The sequence below is a fragment of the Clinocottus analis genome, unplaced genomic scaffold (genome assembly GCF_023055335.1).
Source record: "Clinocottus analis isolate CAN_PGR_092001 unplaced genomic scaffold, fCliAna1.0.p SCAF_13, whole genome shotgun sequence".
Lineage (NCBI taxonomy): Eukaryota > Metazoa > Chordata > Actinopteri > Perciformes > Cottidae > Clinocottus > Clinocottus analis.
Window position 1 is genome coordinate 7,579,334 of NW_027175854.1, and position 20,777 is coordinate 7,600,110.

The 20,777-nt window shown below is 40.2% G+C and overlaps 2 protein-coding genes across 3 annotated transcripts in view; one reads left to right on the forward strand and one right to left on the reverse strand.

The window, feature by feature from the left end:
• Window positions 1–4,636: 4,636 nt before the first annotated feature.
• Window positions 4,637–9,515, forward strand: tmem267 (transmembrane protein 267). Its single transcript, XM_068573314.1, has 3 exons — window positions 4,637–4,678; window positions 5,846–6,310; window positions 7,061–9,515. Exons 2-3 carry the CDS (start codon window positions 5,903–5,905, stop codon window positions 7,394–7,396), a joined length of 744 nt encoding a protein of 247 aa, XP_068429415.1. The 5' UTR covers window positions 4,637–4,678; window positions 5,846–5,902; the 3' UTR covers window positions 7,397–9,515.
• A 129-nt stretch (window positions 9,516–9,644) lies between these two features.
• LOC137784204 (ras-related protein Rab-27B-like) overlaps window positions 9,645–20,777 on the reverse strand; it is a 44,192-nt gene continuing 33,059 nt past the window's right edge. For both annotated transcript variants that reach the window (XM_068574704.1, XM_068574703.1), the window contains exons 2-6: window positions 19,080–19,251; window positions 16,654–16,742; window positions 15,442–15,545; window positions 15,065–15,188; window positions 9,645–14,111 (exon numbers count right to left, since the gene is read on the reverse strand). In XM_068574704.1, the coding sequence (XP_068430805.1) occupies window positions 13,925–14,111; window positions 15,065–15,188; window positions 15,442–15,545; window positions 16,654–16,742; window positions 19,080–19,232 (657 nt within the window). In that variant the 5' untranslated portion in view covers window positions 19,233–19,251 and the 3' untranslated portion in view covers window positions 9,645–13,924. The remainder of the gene's footprint in view (window positions 14,112–15,064; window positions 15,189–15,441; window positions 15,546–16,653; window positions 16,743–19,079; window positions 19,252–20,777) is intronic.

The following is a 20,777-nucleotide window of genomic DNA, read 5'->3' on the forward strand; positions in this document are numbered from 1 at the left end:
CTCATATTCATTTCTTCCTTTGGAACCGATACAGTGACAACGCACAGACGCTGTTCTTGCTGCTCTGACCGGGTGATCCAGATACATTTATTATTTTAAATGTTCTAGTTTTCCAAACCAATACCTGTGACCGTGCAGAGAATGTTTTTTCTCACTTTGTCTGTATGCTAAAAGCACATTGACAGATTCAAAAGAGCTGTACTGGTATTAATGCACTGCTCTCTGCATACGATGCGTCTCTCTCTCTTCACTGCCATTGTTTATGTATTCTTATTACTGTATCATCATATGGTATGTTATCTCAAGGGATTTGTGTCCATGTGATTAATTGATTTCATTATACCTCAAATCCCTTTAATCACATTATTTTGTATTATACTATATTTTATTATAATACCGATGCTACCAGAGAAAGACACTAATTTGAGCGACTTAAAGTACCTTCATAAGAGAAGGTGTCCAAGCTAGTTTCCCTCTCAATGAAAAGCTCTTCATGCTAGTTTAGTGTGTGAGCATGCTAGCATATGCGTATTACCACTAAAGTACAGCTCAGGTGGCTGGAAATGCAATTAGTTTTATGAGTATGTATTCATAGATCAAGTTTTGGGCACATCAAAATGTTGACCTGATTATAGTGTTAGAGGTAAAATCACAGGCTCAGTCTAATCACAATTCATCCTCCTGGGAACATGAGTGATCTGCATCACATGTCAATCTAGTAAGATGGATATTTCAATTATGACCACAAAGGTCAAACAGCTGGTCCCCACCAGCTGTTTGACCTTCGTAATTGAAATCATCAAAGTCAGCAGGTTTCGTCATATGGGGGCCATGAATATCTTAACTGAATCACAGACTGACATCATCGTCCTTGGAGCCATGCCTCTAGCATGTCTCAGAATGAAATTACTTTAATAACAGACACCTGTTTGGTCCGTCTGTTTGTATTTCTTGTTCATTGTTGTTCCAAAAGTGCATTTGAAAAGGAAAGAGATCAAAGTTACTTGATCACTGGAACCAAAATTCTGAGCAACTAAAAAAAATTAAAACATATGGACTTGAATGTGAAAAGGTTTTAGTCATTCTGCTCCCACGAACAAAGAAAACAACCCATTCTGCAGCTCCACGAATTCCCCTCATTGTTGTCGTTCTCAGGTCTGTACAGAGAGAAATACTTGAAGGGATTTTTCACCTGCTGGAAACCATCTCTAAAGGAAATGGTGTTCGCCATACACACTTAAAATATAAGGAGGTGACAGCAGTATGGAGGGTTTTTGTTCTTCTTTTTACAGTCTTCATGTCTACGTCCAAACTGTTGAAAAACCTTGGGGCATGTCTATGCCTCTTGGAAATGTAATGATATTTTCCTAAAGTAGCAATATAATTCATCATTATTATGACTGTGGCCTTCATTTCAATGATGATAACACATTGACTCTTTCGGCGGTATTTTTACCCTTAAATTTCTCTCTCAAATAAGTTCCACATTCAGATGGATAAATTAAACAAGAAAATAAGAACAAAGAAGGATTTGGTTGGTCGAAACTCTCCTCTTGACCTTTAGCTCTCACTCTCTCTTTAATCTTTATCACTGTCTCTCTTCCCTCTCTCAAACTCTCCTTTCAATATTCTGACAAGTTCTGGCAGGCCGACGTGCAGGCCGAGGACAAATCAATACACCATCTAATAGCTGTCAGCTGAGTCCTCCTGTGTGTGTGTGTGTGTGTGTGTGTGTGTGTGTGTGTGTGTGTGTGTGCGTGTGTGTGTGTGTGTGTGTGTGTGTGTGTGTGTGTGCGTGTGTGCGTGCATGCCTGCAGACGTGCAGACAAGAGTGTATCTGCTGCCGTGAGTATTGCATTCATCAGTCTTTCCTTCCTCTCCCTTTTCCCTTTGCTTATACATTCTTTTGTTGCGTCAATGTGAACCCTCTTCATATTTTCAATAAGCAATCAAGAGGGGTAAAGAGACCACTTTGACACAAGACTGGTGAAGACAAGTCTTATGTTGCCCTTGTTGTTATTTTCTGTAGCAAACAGTCAGAGTGAATAACATAATATAACCATTTAGCTGAATGTATTCAGCGAAGCTACCTTTGTCTGCAACCATTAACCTCTACATAGGGTGTGTGTGTGTGTGTGTGTGTGTGTGTGTGTGTGTGTGTGTGTGTGTGTGTGTGTGTGTGTGCGTGTGTGTGGAGAGCCTGTCAGTTCCCACAGCCTCGCTCTGCTCTAATGACTAGCTTGACCTTTCACTGATAACTGGATGAATGACACGATCTCTCCTTCCTTCTCAATTCTGCCCGGACTCTCGTCTCTTTAAACACTCAACTGACTGCCTCTCTATCTTTGCTCCAAGACTTCTTATCTCACTGTTTTACAATTCCTGTCCGTGTGTCACACAGTGCTTTAACTCTCTTTTCGTGCTACTTATTTATAGTTCGTAATCACACTATTTTCCTACATGTTTTTCTTCATCTTCTTGTAATTTGTCCTTATTCTTGGTAATAATTCACTCGGTTTTGAAGCCATATATACATATATGTACATCAAAACACGTGTCTCGTTGTGTACACTTGTGGTTTTGCTTTTAGCAGAGATATGTCGTTTGCTTTTTCGAAAAATCTCTTCAAACATATATATATATATATATGTTTTTGATGCAATACACATGAGGAGGTGTGAGTTTACCAATACTGAACTTCTTTTGTTTGAATGTGAACATATGGACACTGGACACTTTATAAAGGGTACAATTATCAAATGAAAAATAATTTAGAAAATCCTGCATGTTGCCACAGGGAGGCAGCAGAGACAACCGCTTTCCCTGTGCGCTGTCCATGGTTCTGAAACGTTGCAACGCAGCCTTTATTCTCTTGCTTCTCTCCATGGTGCTGAATGATTGGCATAAAACTCTGATTTCATCACTCCTCTGTCCTCATGTGACTGGCAAATTAATAAAGTCCGCCATCACGATGGGCAGTCACGCCTTTGACGTGGGCAGAAGAATTGTTTGGAGGAGAACCGCAGTAGGCAACGTTGCATTAGTAACCATTTGTTAGTGAAAACCTACGTGTAGTGTGTAAGGCAAACCAAAAATACCATTCTCCTCTTTTATTCTGGCCTGACGCTAACTGTTCCAACACATGCTTGTCAGGCTTAAACCCCACAGAACAAACATGTTGTCACTCAGAGAGTCAGACTCATTAGATGCCCCTAATTATTACTTAAAGGGATTAAACAGATGATATTTAATCCTTAATAGATACTTCATTTTACATGACTGGTAAAATGTACATTGTTTGCGTGCCAAATTTCAGAATTGAACTGACACACCCATATAAGAACACTTCACCGTCTGATTCAAAATACGGGAGCTTATATTTTGTTCCATTTAGGGTTCAATATTGGTATTATCCCGCCTGTGAAATGTATATAATAAAACAACTATCTTAACAAAACCATGAGCAGTATTGTTTGTAAGACAACCTTTTGGTTCGGTTTATGATGTGCCGCTCATTGTATTAGTCTCAAGCCCATGTTAGATCCAGAGTCAACTATGGTGAAGAATTGTTTGTCCACCTAGAAGAAGAGAGCCAGGCTACAAACAATGTCATTCAAGTCCCAGTCATGTGTTTTCATTTTGTGGTCACTTCAACCCTCTCGTGGTGCTCAGAGATACTGCAGCCACTAAAAGTTAGCGCTTGTGGTTTATGCCTTCATCGAATGCCTCTCTGCTGTAGCTAATCTAAACATTAATGCTCCAATCCAAAAAATTATTACACCAAAAAAGTGCTATATTAGTAAATTTCCACATTGATAGTTTATTTCAACATATGTTGTATAGCCTTATCAAGCAAATTACCTGATCTGATGGTGTGTTTTTGTACAACACTTTTCTACAGGTGTAATAATAACTTAGTTGGTTCACCTCACGCTCTCCATTTCTAACAATAAAGTTAATGAATGGCAGTAAAAGTGTTCATCAATAAATCTTTGGCAATGTGTGTGGTCCTATTTGTCTTAACAATGTTTGATCCAAGTCCTTGCCACAATACCAGTCAGGGCCCTTAATGCTATAGAAGCGAAAGCCCCCCCCCCCCCCCCCTCTCCCCTCTCTCTCTCTCTCTCTCTCTCTCTCTCTCTCTCTCTCTCTCTCTCTCTCTCTCTCTCTCTCTCTCACTCGGCTTATTGAAATGTAGTTATTTAATTTCACAAATTGATTGAATTGATTGAATTTGCAAAAGGTCACAACTGTACAATTTAATTATTTACAGTGTGTATGCCCTGTGTGAGTGGTAACAACGATAGAAACGGTTTGTTAGCCAACATATGATAGAAGTAGGTGTGACATTTCACCACATAAACACAAACTCTGTTCCCCTTTTTTTCTTTTTTTCAACAGAGGTGTTTTTTAAAGAAGCAAAAAGACATGTTGACGATAGATTCACGTTTTACTCTGTTTCTTCTTCTTCTTCTTCTTCTTCTTTTTTTTTTACAAATTATATACGCGTTACATTGAATGTCTTCGGAAGGACGCTCTCTGGCGCTATGTAACTGTACCGCTCATGACCTGTAGGTGGCAGCAAAGCGCCGCCGACCATCAATACTGTACCGAACAACAAAACACAACAGAAGAAGCGTGAAGCCTGTCGGTCGGGGAACCAGCGCAGAGCAATGGGGTGAGTAACGATGTCGTTATATTTATCGACCATTTAGTCAGAACTGACTTTAAAAAACACGCAAATTAGACAATAAACAATTGAATGACATGTTTTACTTGTAAGCGAAGCGTGTCATGTTGTGAAACGCACTGCAGTTAGAGCAGAGCTAATCGTGACAGCTGCTGTCCGCCTACACAAAGCAGCGTCCTTTAACGTCGCGGCTAGCCAGCTAGCTTCCGGTAAGCCTTCATCAGCAATGATGCTTTCGTCGCTCGTTAAGATAAACTAGGTTATCTCACATGGCTTCCTTTTAAAACAGTTAACTTGTGAGCGTCAGACGAACATACATGTAATCCCTGTTCGCCTTGCAGACAAAATACAACTGGTAACACAAATGGCTACAGTAACGTTAGCTAGTAGCTAGCTAATTAAACATTCACGCTCGTGGGCATAACGTTTGAGAAACAAAATGTTCAAAGCAAGAGCCTGATGTTACACCAGCTGTCCAGATGGCCTGTGTCCTACTCTCATTTGCACGAGAGACAGAGAGAGCTGTCTTGATGTCCCCCTTTCCGAAATGTGGTTTCAGAATATTATACTTTTTAAATTTAAGGCCCCACTTTCAAGTCATTCATGCTCACTATACGTTGTTATGTTTCAAGTGGTTATATATATATATATATAGAGAGAGAGAGAGAGAGAGAGAGAGAGAGAGAGAGAGAGAGAGCGAGCGCCAGCGAGCGCCAGCGAGCATATGCATTCTTATAATGCACCTAAACATCCTCCTCACACTGGAAAGTTCCATTTAATCTGTAGTACCCAATGTGCACAGTAATGTCTGTTATATGTATTGTTTTTATGTAGTACTAGTTATTGTCTATTTGTTTGACATTATGTATGTATTTTGTTTTATTCAGTTTTATTTATTTATATTTTTGATGCACAGCAAAAGCAAAGTCAAGCAAACCCTCATGGGTGGTGTATTTATTGAATGATAATAAAACAATCAGTATTTATTTCTTAAAATGAGGGGAAGTTTAAGTTTTACCAGCAGGTGTTTATTTTTTGGAATGTAAGGTGACATGTTTACACATTGGCCCAAAGCCAGACCTCACTTTTCCTTTCCACTGTTCATTTTTCCTCAGTAACCACTCTTCTTCCCTCATTCCTTCCTTCCTTCCCTAGTCGACCTGACTGTTGCTGACCTTCTGTGGCGATTGGCCCCCATAGCCATCTGTCAACATGCAAGGATTCTACTCCAAGCTTGACTCCTCCCCCTCCTCATCACCGTTACTCGGGATGGGTCTCGGGGGAGATGGTGCTCCAGTACCTCTCAGCCTGGCTGTGGAGACAGAGAAAGCTCAGGCTCTCCTCCAGACATTCAGCTCCGCCTCTCTGCTGGCTTCAGCAGGACTTGGTATGTTCTGCGTGGTGGCGGACCACACCCTGCAGCTGTCTCTCATCCAAAACCACCTGTGGCTGCGCGCTGCCTTGGACAACGCCACGCATGGCTTGGTGGGGCTGTGGTCATGGGCAGTTGTGATTGGACTAAGGAAAAAGAGTGATCTGTATGAGGTGCTGCTTGCCGGTCTTCTGGCATCAATCATAGACCTGGACCATTTCTATATGGCGGGATCCCTGTCACTCAAGGTATGATTTGACAGAAACGTACTAAACATGACAAAGTGTGCTAACACTTCAAAATATAAATATGGACTCTGCTGCGTAATGTTATGTGTAATGAGTAAAGGTGCCTGCCCTTCATCATATTGCGAAAGTGTTTGCATGTTCCAATTTTACTGGAGCAATATTTAGATTAATTTTGAGAGAACACTGAATAAGCATCAGTTTTTTCAGAATGAGTTTAGGGCATTTGTGTATTGTAAATTACAGTCTTGGTCAGGCTTTCTTCAGTGACCGTGGATAAAAATATATATATAGTTTCAACTAATTCCCTCTAAAGATGTCTACACACCTCGTCATGCCATCTTGCAGATTTGGACACTTTTACATGCTCTCTATGGTTAACCTTGTACTGACAACTTTTGTTTCATATCAGAGAAGATATTAACAAAGTTGAGACAACAAGTTTTACAGAGCATTAATACTGTTTTCAGCACTTTCTATTTTTCAACTTGGGACAATATTTGCGTATTAAATTGATATTTGTAATTTGTTTTTAAATGTAGCCATAAAAGTAGAAGGCACTTGAAAAAAAACCTTTTGATGATGGGCACAAATATAGCAGGCAGTGGCTTTAAAAACCTACTCTAGTAATGAGAAGGTTGACCCATCATTCTGCAGAAGTCCTGCAGCACAATTCGTAGGTTGAGGAATGACGACATTACGTGATGATTCTGAAAACGTTCCGGGTAATTCCTTCTCCCACTTTTCTTCCAGGCTGCTGTGTCTCTCCCTCAGCGTCCTCCTCTTCACTGCTCCTCTCTTATCCCCATTCTCTGTCTCTCCCTCCGCTTCCTCATGTGGATCGGACGACTCAAAGACGCTTGGTGCTCCCTGCCGTGGATGCTTTTCATTTCCATGGCAACGCACCACGTCCGCGATGCCGTGCGCCACGGCCTGTGGGTGTGCCCGTTCGGTAACACGGCGCCGCTCCCCTACTGGCTGTACGTCAGCACCACGGCGACGCTTCCTCACCTGTGTTCAGTGCTCATGTATTTGACTGGGACCAGGGACGTGATCTCCACCAAACACGGGGTGGCCATTGATGTTTAGGAGTCCTCGACATCAGACAACAACCTCGAATGCTGTTCTGCTGTGGATCGTCTCCCGGCAAAAAAAATGTTGCTTACGCATTGCTGTTTGAAACAACTTTTACATACTTGGCCGAACAGAAACTAAGAATCCGATTTTTGTTTCAAGCCACAAGGATGAGAAAACTGTAACTATATGATATTGGAAAACCAAAAACATACAATTTGGTTTTCCATGGTTTGAGAAGTCTGTAAAACTATTTTAGTTTGCAACCTTCCAGTACGCCTGCCAATCAATTTTCTTTCTGGTATTAAGGGAATTTTAAGAATCTTGTTGATGTGTATGTGGGGAGTGATGCGTATCTAGTCTTCAGTGTGACAGAGTGACCCTTTAAAGCTTTGACATACTGTTTAACAGAGGCTTGTCTGCTCTCTGCTCATCAAGCCAAACCTCGGTAAGGGACCGCAGACGTATCATTTCTTGGCTTCTGAACTCTTTACCAGTTATCATCTGAACGTTCATTGTCTGTCTACTGTCCTAAGAAGGAACACTCAAAGAAAAGCCTACCAAAGGTCATCCACGAGCTTTATGGCACTGACTTTCACCTCCAGTATATTCTCACTGGCATTCCACTGTTTACAATCTGCAATTGTACTAAAATTGAAGGCATTGTACATTCATTGTCGAGTAAGTTTTGAATCTTTATTCTCGTGACACGTCCACCATCTATCACCACAGAACACACATTTTTGTTGGCTGTAACGCCTGTACTTGCCAGCTGTCGCTATGCGGCCAATTCAGCGTACTTTCATTTTGCTGCTTGGACAAGCCTTATTTTCCATGTTTCTTTTGCAAATTAGAAGTTTCAGTGCCAACCATTTGGATTAGGATTCTTTACCTGTGTAACCTGGTGGTAGTTCCAATTTATTAAACAAAGAAAAAATGTTGCATTTAGCTGAAAAAACATCTTTACTCCAAAGGCTCTGTACACTGTGTGCATTAATCAACCTGTTCCCACTATACCAATGATTTTCTTTTCCAAAGTATTATTTTTGAGACATTGGTTTCAGTTGTTGTTGCAGCAAAAGCTAAGCCTGAAATGGTCGCTAAGAGGTGTGGGTTTCCTGAATGACCGTTCTGTTTTACATCGAACATTCAAAAGAATATTGACCTGGAGAGAAGCTGGAAGTTTGTTTTTTTTCAATTGTATGTCTATTGCTAGTAGTATCTTCATATATTGATCGACAGAAATATAAAATGGGGAAACGTGTTGTCTAATTACTGCATTAACTTGCTGTATATTGTTCTACTGCAGTTTCTGTGATGCTACTTAATGAAATCATTGATGCAGTACATACTACACAATGAAATGCAGAGTTGGCTTCAGATTGGTGAAACATGACTTGCAGAAGTACATTGACTGTTTTTTTTCAAACTATTTATCTCACGTGAATAATAGCATTCACTAAGACACGGAGCATTTAGAGGTAGGAAGTCATGGCACTGTTTTAGATGTAGACGGATAACAGTGTTGTATTATGTATTACATGATGCATCATATGTGTTAGTACTGTGGATTTAGGAACTTGTAGTTGTTTTTAATGCGGTTGCTATAACTATGAAGGATGGTGGACAGCAAGAGGCTTCTGCTTCAGTCTTTTGAATTAGGACATGTTTAGCTTTCATGACATATTCACAGTATTCTTACTGAGCCATTATCAAATGTTTTATATTCCATTTGAGGTTTTTATTTATTTATTTTGAATCAGTTTTCGTGTGGAGTTGCTGGTGATTGTAAGGTTGTAATGGTGCTTGTTGCTGCAGTAAACTGTTGGGGTTCACAATTTGGCACATATTAGTGTGAGATAATTGCCCAGTGGGTTATAGAAAAACTCTCCATAAGAATCACATTAATCTATGTATTGACTTTTAGAAAGAAAAGGTAACACTGGCTGCCGTCACATTTGAGTCACCAGTGGGTTTTTTGAGTGTAAATGTATCTCTTTTACTGCTGCTTATGTGACCTTTATGTAATATGTTGAATTTTGCACATTGTAAGGATTGTTTAAGTTTTCTTTTTTTTTTTTTTTATGACAAGCAATTTCATTTCATTAGTAATAAAGTATACATATTAACAGGATAGTTTTAAAGTAGTGCTCTCTCTCTCTCTCTCTCTCTCTCTCTCATTATAATGACATACAGTACTGTATACAGTACTGTACATATATTGTCCACTATATCTCTACTCTTGTCAAAAAACAACAGGATAAAACAAACACAAAGATTTATTTGCAGCTCAGACATCGGAAACATTAAACGCATCACAGGTATTTTCATTCTTATCGTGTCAAACATGCTGATGTTGCAACAAACCCAACAAACATACACACAGGCATCGAGAGACAGTGAAAAACTGAAGAAACGTGTATAAACCGCAGGCATCAGTGAGAATTCACACAGAAGATTTCCAAAAATAAAAGCTCTTAGAGGTACTTGGATTGATTAGTTTTGATATAGCGAGCACAAAAACATCACAACTTCTGGTCTGTCTTGCCTCTGCTTTGTAATCTATAATCTATAATGCATTGAATATTTAGGAGCTCATAAACTTTACAAAGGATCAGACAGAAGAGTTAACAGGCACAACATGACTCTTCAAACTGTGTAAACTTTCAACGTGAATTTAAAAAAAACTAAACAAAACTTATGGAAGAGATGCTCTCTGGAGAAACATGATTGAAGACGGTGAACATGAAGGTCGTGTATACCAGCGGCACAGCTGAATGATGAATGGAGGGAAAACGCATTACAGGATACGGGAGAATCCGATGAGCAACGTAAGAAGAAAGGTGGAGATAGAAGCTGGCAAATTGATTTGGAAGATTGTCACAATAAAAGGCATTGTCCATCCAGAGGTGAGGCGCACTGGAAATTTGGACTCAAACCACAAAAAAAAAAAAAAGTTTTAAGAGTTCATTGTTGCTTCATTTTTTAAGTTTTCCGGTAGATCTCAAAGAATAATGTAAGTCATCATATTTGCTGCATTGTATCTATACAAGAGTAATTTCTCTAAGTCCCAATTCAAACTGATTAACCATACCTTTACCAAAAACATGGACACTTCTGAAAAAGTAAAAATTATAAACTTGATTGGTAGTCAACACTTGGTAAGAAACGTATGACACATTTAAAGCTGCACTAATCTAATTTGTATAGTCGCAACTGATTGTGTAACGTGCCACTCATAGTGAGAATGATGCCTCATGATACAGAGACTTTTAGCCTCTTTTAACTTCTTGTTTTGGTTTTATGGCCCATTTAGTGTCACAACCCCTTTTCAGCAGCAGCAGGCTCCGTTCAGATACAAACAGCAGGCAGACAAAGTTTGCATCTTGCTTAAGACATGATTGGAACATTTAGCAGCTAAAGAGACAGATATATTCTTCTCAGGAGTTGGCGGAGAAAAAAAAAACGTATTTAAAAAAGGAGAGTGAACAGTGGAATACATTGGTAATCAGAAGCACTTAAACTATAACACTATCCAAAGGGATGAACATGTTTAACAACTCTGGAGGGTGATAATATGTTATTGTTGTGTTCTTAGCTCGTTATACGGCACTAAAATTGGCCAAGAAAATGTATAATTTACTGCAGCTTTCATCACTTGCTGAACTGCAACACAACTCGCTTCATTAGTGAAAGTTGGATCCAAGGAAACAAACAAAATGAAACTAAAGACAATGTAGAGATAATTCCACCATGTTGCTTCTGTAAGTGTTAATATGTAACCTGTACATTACAAGTACATGACTTCAACAAAAAGGTCAAATCTAAAGATTAGGACAGCAAACCAAAACTATAGAAATACAGTATTTCCTGGGAGCTATTGGGAGAGAATAGTACAATATGAGTCATCTTCTTTTGTCTTTACAGACAGCAAATTCATATTTTGACAAACTATAATCCCAACAGCGGCCAGTGTTTAACATGGCACTGAGATCAGCTGTTGGCAGGCGACTTTGTCAACACAAAATACAAAAAAACAAAACATTTTCTATTCGTGAAGGCAGTTTTTCCTTTGAGCAGACAACAGATTGAGGTCCAGATCTGTTGAAAGCAAACACTTGTTTGTGATGTTTTTCCTTTTTTTTTAAAACTTGGCACACTGGTAGAATAAACATTGGTGACACCGAGGTGAAACCAACGCTCCATGATTCGCTAACGTCGGATGTTTCCTCCGGATCAAGCGAGTGCTAAAAAGGGATTTAATCAATCAATTATAATCTTTAAAATGACCACAGCAGTGTTTTACTATTAATAAGCCATACTCATAGTAAACTTAACATTTCTTTTGGCCCACCTGGCAGCCCCTGGTTTTAGTACAATTTGAAAACCAACCTGCAGTAATCCTACTATTATGCAGCCGTGAGCCGGAGCTGCTCTGTAAAACCTCCCCGTCGCTCACTGAAGGAAATAAATAAGGATTTAGCTGCCAGCAGGTGGCAAGCACAAAGATGAATTCCCTCGTTTCTGGTGCACTTCAACTCAGCTTAAGAGTTCTCATAAAGTAAGGCAGATCAAGGTGTTACTTGATATAATGAATACTGTCGAGGTGCACTTAAAAAGCAAAGAGATCATCTAGGACTCAGCTATTTTTTGACATTTAAATGATTTATTTGTAAATTTAGATCAAGAGGGGTTACAACGACAGATGTTTATGTGCACAGCGTCATGGTACAAGGCATGCACCTTTTGTCTTGAACACGGTGGAGTTTAGTTGGGAAAAGCCACGATTTCATGAGGTTTTCTGCACAGCAGCAGTTTTATGGTCAGTTATGCAATGAAAAAACTAAGTGTGAAGCAACAACACACAACGGAAAACTCGTCCACACTAACCTCAATTATTAAGCCCTAAAACTGATCAAAAAACTTTTACTTTTCCTGTACAGGAAAAGTCCTGTTTATAAATTAGTTCATGTTAAAGACATATTCTGTCGATAAATTTAGTTTAGGGGGTTAATAAGACAACCGAGCTTAAGAGCACTAAAGCGATGAAGAAACTAATTGCAAATATGAGTGCAGTTGAGATTATTGTCTCTTTGCGGGAAATGTTAAGGATATAACAAACAATATGGCAACAGAAATAATAATCTATGTTTTACATTTAATACATATAAATAGTTGGTCACTTTATATTCTTACAACATTGGTCATGTATGGGGCCTTAAAGCGATATTTCACCTTGTGATGAGGGGTCACTTTGAAAAATCAGCTGCCGTGAGATGACGTCACCTGACTAATGTAATCATACTCCTCATTCATAATTTAACCTTTTTATTCAATGCGTTCGAGTTGACATCCATAACCGGTTTGTATAATATTCATATATAATTTTTAGGCTTTAAATTAAAATACATTTATTAATTTCAATACATTATTTTTTGAAAGTGTTCGCAAATAAAGGAGACATTGCTTTCCCAGAGTAGCTGATTTCTGTCGAACCCCCACAGAGATTAAGGTCTGTTCCGCCACAGTGGAATAACGCTTTAAAAGCCAAGGCAGTAGATCAGTCTGGAACCACATCCTGGTCTTGGCACACTCTATGAATGATACACGTACATAAAGGATTTTTTTTCTCCACTTCACATGTGCCATGCTGTACCCATATTAGTCCTACATCATGAATGGCATAACATCTGCAAATCATGTGTTGATAAAAAAACAAACATGTTGAATACATGCTACTGCTATACATAATAGTCACTAATGAATGGCCATGAACAATCTACTTTAGAAAATATAAAATACTCCACAGACACCATTTAACCTCCTCTGCTTTGTTTTACAGGTACCTCTATGTTTTGATATTAGGCAATAAGCTGTGAACAGCAGCTTTCACTCAAGTGTCAAGGACCTCCACCATAACACCCTGGCCAATAAATTAAACCCAAATGTAGAGCATGTTCTTAGCAGACATGCCAAACAAAACTACTCAGAACTCTGAAAAAACATGATATGTAGCTAGGACGGGTACAGCGTAACAAAAATGTGAAAATAGACCCCAAAAAAAACCCATACTGGTGGTACAGCTGCTTGCTCTGGTTTCAGGAGAGGACCGTAACGTAGGCTAATTTACAGACACACAGCCGGACAGTAAGCTCTTCATGCCCCTCATCAGACTGCCAAGGCACATTATGTGTCCGACAGCGATGAAACGGTCCCCTCCTGTTTTTATTTCCTCCTACACAGAGCTCAAAGGCAGACAGGCCAGAGACTGTATTACCTTCAAATATCCACCAGAGGGGGTGCAAGCCTATGTCATATACCTCTGGCAGACAGCTGGAGATGGAGAAAGAAGAACACAGCAGGGAAGAGAAAGAAAAAGAGGAGCGAGATGGTTAAAATATTAGTTTTCAGAGAGAAAAGGGTGAACGGGGGAAGATGAAGAAACATGCAATCAAAGATGACGGAGAATTTAAACGAAGAAGGTGATGTGGCGAGTAGAAAGGACAGACGACAGAAGCGCTGACTGGTCATTCCCTCCTCGGTCTAGCATGCACATTTCTTCTCATCGGGCTGCACGTCCCCAAGCTTCGTGGCCCCGTTCCCATTGGCTGGCTCGGCAGGCGGCTTGTCGACGCACTGCTCCATCCTCTTCATGACCAGGTCCAACAGCGTCAGCACCGCCTTGTCCACTTCCGTCCCCGTCGCTGCACTCGTCTCGAAGTACGGGATCCTGTGGGCAACAACAACAGAATTATTGGTTTCAAAGATTTTTGGGATTTTTTTTACCATTTCTCAATGATTCCCTGAGGGTTTTTTTTTATTGATGGTTGGTTGGTTTAATTATGTTTGGTTAGTTTAATTTTGTTGGTTAGTTTAATTTTGGACGAGGGAAATTCAGTCCATACGAGACAGCAGCGAGGGGCGTTTATTGTTTTGTTAAAGCTTAATAATCATCTCTCCCCAATTATTTGCTCAAATCAGCCATTGGTTTGTTAATGTGATTATTCAGTTTACAAATAGCCTGCATACGTTTCAAGAATCAATATTTCTCAGTGAATGAGCCTCGGGAGGCTTTGTAGGGACGGTTTGCTGGAGGGGATTGTTCTTCCACAAAATGTTCTGACACAGAAAGAACAAAAAAATGTGAGTTTGGTGGATTCTGCATGACAAATCTTAGAACTCCATCTTTTTAAACTTGATGTATCACATGTGTTGCCTTCCCCATCACTCCTAAATGTTCACGCTTTCCCCTTTAGCCCCGGAACATCTCCCCCAGAGTTTAAGACAGCTTTCTGTTGGCAGTAAACGTCAGACTAAGTCTTGGCTGCCTGGAATGACACCAGGAAACTATTTTTGTATCTTGTCAAACAGGAAGTCACTTGTTGAGATAGTGCGAGTGCTGCTCACGTGTCATGCCATGCCAGGCTGTGTCATGTTTCACTGCTCGTCTTAAAGTTGACCTTAATGAAATGTGTGTGTGTGTGTGTGTTGTGTGTGTGTGTGCATGGATAATAACAAAAATTGGGTTATTATGTATCATGGGAAAGTTAAAGCTCTGTAGCCAGACACAGTTCTTAGTCAGAAGTAGAACTGTCCCATGAAGAGTATGAAGTGTAAGCGGTTGACATATCAATTACTGTGTGTGAAGACAAAATAAATACAAATACAAATGAAAAAGCCTACCCGTATTTATCAGCCAGCTCCTTGGCTTGTTTCTCCTGAACCTCGCGCTGGTCGGCCAGGTCGGCCTTGTTTCCTACCAACACAATATCTGGATTCTCACAGTAAGCGTTGGCCTGCAGCTGGCCTGCAAATTAATACAATCACAACAACAGCAAACAAATGAGGTGCAGATTTTAAACAGAATATATATTTTTTTAAATGTCTGTACAGCTGAGTGTGTGACATGTGTATATGGGGGAGCTTGAATCAAAGGGAACAACCAATAGCTTGGAGGAGTTTTTCACGGCACCGTAGAGGGATGCTTTGATAGACAAATCTAGCTGAAACAATGCAGACTTCTAAAACACGCGAAGGAAACATGAGGCTGGAAAACGTACTCATCCAGTTTCTGACATTGAGGAAGCTCTGCTGGCTGGTGAGATCGAACATCAGCAGGAACCCCATGGCATCCCTGAAGAACGCAGTTGTCAGGCTGCGGAACCTGGAACACACACACACACACACACACACACACACACACACGCACACAAAAAGATATTAAGCCAACAATGTTTTAAGTGTAGGTTTTTTGGCTGAATATTTTAAAGTTCCTGTCCAGACGTGTTTTTTTGTGACATATAGGATAAAAAGGTAAGATACTTTTGGATTAATCCTTTGAGTTTCATAAACTCATTACCTTTTAGTCCTTCTCCCTCACATTGAAAAATCGAGAATCTATGAATATGCAAATATTACTAATTGTTAAGGCTCAAGTCGTAATTGATGAAAAAAAAAAAAACAGTGATGTAATGACTGTCCTGCAGCATGCCGGGCTTCTGGATGCAGCAGGGAACATTACTCTGTAAACGTTACTTACTAATCAGCAAATATTTGATACTCAAACAAATCAGGACGACGCAGCGGGTGTCAGGGTGTTTTCACAGCAAACAGTCTGATGAACTAATCTCACGAGTGGAATGACGGCAGTGGGCGCTCCTTTGGAGGATCACGAAGATCAGTTCATGAAAAACAGGAATTTGTTCCGTTACACTGAGCTGAAGAAATTAAGTTAGAATTATGCAACTAACACTGAGTCATCCCGCAATGAGTCATCAGGCTTTTATAAACAGATTCAACAGATCAAGGCCAGTTCCAATTAAAGACCACACACACATACGTGATTGACACATACTGTAAAAACAGGCAAAGAAACACACACACACACACACACACACACACACACACACACACACACACACACATACACACAAAGATACTGATCTGTTGTTTCTCCCTCAAACTTTTCAGCATGCTTAAACATGATCAAATTTAGCAATGAGCTTCCTCATTTCACAGCCTGTCCTCAAAACTAGATTGGCCACGACTGAAATGTTGCACTGCCAGTTAAAGCACTATTTCCTTTAGATTCCAGCGATGTCCAACAAGTCAAATATAAACATAAAAACATAAAAAAACGTATAGATAAAGTTACATTTAAAGCTAATAAAACACAAAATGCTTGTTAATTAGGACATCGAGACAACTGTGAAGAGAGCGAGAGACTCTTGAGAAATGTCAGAAATAGTGTAATAGTGTGAGGAGCAGCCCACCTCTCCTGTCCGGCTGTGTCCCAGAGCTGAAGGTGAACCTTGAAGGTTTTCCCCACGGTCGTCGCATTGGGGTTGGCTGCTGTGTACATCTATGTGGGGGAGAGAGAGAGAGAGAGAGAGAGAAAGATTGTTATTTTTTTTGTGTGTGTGTCTCTGTAGGAAGCCCCGGGCGTTATTCACACCTCTCACTTTCCCAGATGAGGCCCTCTCTTTCAAAGCTGCGTTCACACCAATCACACACTCAGAACAGTTGGATGAACTCTGGCTTTCTACAGAAAACAGTGACAGCAGACGCTGTGAGTGCTCCACAGTGAGGATTGCTGGATTCCGACGTTCTCATACCGTAATTGAACTCATTTTTGTTTTCAAAATATGCATGGGACTTTTCCACTGCAGAGACTGTAAAATAGTAAGAAGAAGAATCATCAGAAGAAGAACTATAAAAAGTAACTTCTCATTAAAAATAAATAATAAATAAAGAGCAGGGGTTTGAGAGATGGGAATATCGATTCTGCTGTCCTCAGATCTTCAGGGAGTTCCAGTTGCCAAAACGTTGCACAGCAGTTTGTAAAAGTCACAGACAAGATGTTAATACACTGTAAATTTAACACCGCCAAAATCTCTGTGCCAGTCGCACCGCGCCCTTGGCTCAGGGTTGTCCTTAAATCAGCGGATTGGCAATTCGATGTGTCCTTGGGCAAGACACTCAACCCTTAACCCCAAATTACTCCCGCAGGCTGACTATGTTGACTTGATTAAACTATACGATTCAATAATCTAGTCACAGACATACATTATTGTCGATTTGAGTCAGTTTAAAGTTACTACAAGGTACTTTGATTTTGTGTGGATTTTCGCTTCGTGTCCTCTGGTTTTCAGTCTCAGTGCTGGTTCTGGTTCTCCCATTGGAGTCAGAGCTGAAGGTTTATCTGGTGAGGAGTTTCTGCCGCTTTAGCCAGAATGGGACACGGTGGCACCGATGAGAAAGTATCAAACAAAAGCACCGACAAGTAATGTCACATGGTCAGTGAACTGCGCTGCAGTATCTATTTAAACATTACAAACGGTCCTGGGACAGTGATGTCATATGTACAGATTGTAAAGGCCCCCGAGGCTTATTTTGTTAATTTTTGCTAATTTTGCTAATTTTGTGCCATACAAAATGAACTGAATTGAAATAAAACATGAGCTAATATTAGCCACAATAAGCTACCGGCAATGTAAAGCCCAGCGGGAGAAATTAAGTGTGGACTGGTTCTCGTATGCAGCCGACATTCTCACTTTATTCAGCTCAGTTTACAGCGGCTGGAGGTTTTGCTTCGTTAAATCTTATTAGAGCAGTCAATTCTGGTTCAAAGCCTCAAATGATAAGCAAACCGGTCCACATTCAGCATTCGGCTTTGGCCTCCATGGAAAAGCCCTGAGGAGGATCCCCTGACAGCACCGCGCTACAGCTGTGATCATACATGTCCGTTTCTGTTTCCGTTTCCACTCTGTACTCCTGAACATGGGAGAGGAGGTGAGGAACAATCCCATGAGTCATCTGGAGTGGTGGGATTAAGGCAGCTCTGTCAGATTTTCTGACGTGCGAAGGCAGGAGAGCACCAAGGTGACCACATATGTGACCAAACGGAGCCTCGCCCACTCTCGGGTTCAGACATTTGCATCTCACACTTGGATCTCCATGCATGTACCCTGGTGAGAGTTCAGCAACAGGAGTGAAGGACTTCAACAGGTTTTAGTGACGTCTGGATTGGTACTCCACCCAAAATCCATTATATTGTTACCCTGATGCGTTTGAATGTAATCTTGTAAAAATGTTGCGAGAAACTCGAATAAATTCAGTTGTTTGAAGGAGATTGAAGATAGATATCAGAGACCAATTAAGGCCTGTTTAACTTCTCAACGCCAGCGCTAAGAAGCTTATAATACATTAGTATAACTACTCATGCCACGACTCATTCTTTTCCCTATCAAAAATATTGAATTCACATATAATAATTAATATTTTAGCTAGTTTGAATTGTGTGTTTTGATTGCAAATAGATACTATAGATGACAACAACAAGGGAAACAATTATGTTCGAGACGATTCTTGAACATTAATGAAAGAAGTCTGAACTTAAATGCACTCAATGAGTTAAGTTTTGACACATAATATTATATCTCATGCAATATAAACAATGACTTTTTTTAAAGAACAAATTAATCGTTTGATCTTTTCATATATATATATATATATATATATATATATATATATATATATATGTATATATATATATATATATATATATACACTCCTTAACAAAGCCAAAAAAAACAACATATTTTTTATCAGAAATCGGCACTAAATCAATGGAATAATAGTAGCATACTCTAAACTAAAATAACTTCCTGCTGGAGCCCGACAAGAGATGAAAACATACCACTCTCTTTTCCCTGAAGTCGATGCCGACTGTGGTGATGAACTTGGGGTTGAACTTGTTATCCGTGTATCGGTACAGGAAGGTGGTCTTGCCCACGCCGGAGTCCCCCAGGGCCAGGAGCTTTATAAGGTAGTCATAATCCCCATCAGTCATAGTGATGCCCGCAATAAACCTGTGGAAAACACACAGGGATGCATGTTAACACACAGAGAAAGTTAAGTTAGTTAAATGCATCCTGGGTGTGCGAGGTGATGCGAGATAAATACAAATAGAAGAAAAGACAAAATGAGGCACAGAAACAAACGCTGACATCACATGTTTTTTGAGAAGTTAAACAAGCCGGTGTTTACCCACTGTTGAAATATGTGAGTGTGGTTAGAGGGCCGCCCTATCCAGAACACAGCGTTCTGTGTGTGTGTGTGTGTGTGTGTGTGTGTGTGTGTGTGTGTGTGTGTGTGTGTGTGTGTGTGTGTGTGTGTGTGTGTGTGTGTGTGTGTGCGTGTGTGTGTGTGTGTGTGTGTGTGTGTGTGGTCATCCCAACGACGTGTCAAAGATGCTGAGGAGAAGGAGCACCCTAACCAGAGTCTGCCCGAACTTCAGTTACTGGAGAGGTTATTGACCGTGGGAAATTCTTGAACCAAGAGCATCCAGTGAGCTGTAGTCCGGCCTCATGGCTAAATGTGGTATATTTAGAAAAAGGATCACAAGACTCTAATTCACTCTGCTGAGGGGAAGCACACATACCAGTGTGCCTTATGACAGTGGAGAACTCTCATCTCCTCACATTGACCTCCCTGCACCTCAGACGGTACCGTGAGAGTCAGTGACGCTTGATGGCACTCGTGCGTAATTCACCAGCGCTCGCTCCTCATCAATTCCAAACACAATTACATTCCTATAAATGGCCGCTATTTTCAGTCCTATAGAACAGGAAGAGCAGCAGTGACTGCTAGAGCCGCTTGTGCACACAGATGTCACATTACTTTCTTTGTTGTTCTTAAATTCAGAAAGGAGCCATTTGATGTCCCACTGAAACACCCGTCGCATCAACAAGTTGACATCTGATAATGATTGTTAAGTACTTGTTAACATCCACACTGCACATGCATGTTGTCATTTATGTCACAATGTTTGCAGGCTAAGATGTGTCTTCAAGAACAGCTGAGGCGTTCTAAATCTAGACTAATGAATGTTGACAGTCTGAGCTTAAACTGAGTATACGATGTCCTGACATATGTCCACCGTACAACACGGCCTCTCCCCCAGAACACACAATCTTTAACCCCAATAGTGGTACAGCTAATTTGCCAATGCTACACCATGTTGGTACGTATACGAGGGGAGCATACAATGCAGATTTAAAACCAATTTAGTTCTGAAATAATTTATTGAAAATAAGTCATTTATTGAAAGGTTAATGCCAGTTTGTCTACATTCATGTTATGTTCTAATTGCACATTAACACAAAGCAGACTTTTCTCAAATCGATAGCGCTAACAAATGCATTGCCACACTTATAACTTTGGACAAAAAACGCAAACGTGATCTTTTCTGTGTCGGATTAATGACGTGGAACCGTGGCCCCCGGGATGAAAATCACATCTCTAAATCTGCAGGGTTTGCAGAAATGGAAGAAAAACACTGGTCCTTTTGTAAGATCTAGAAAACCGTCCTGATAACTGAAGTTTCTATTATTTG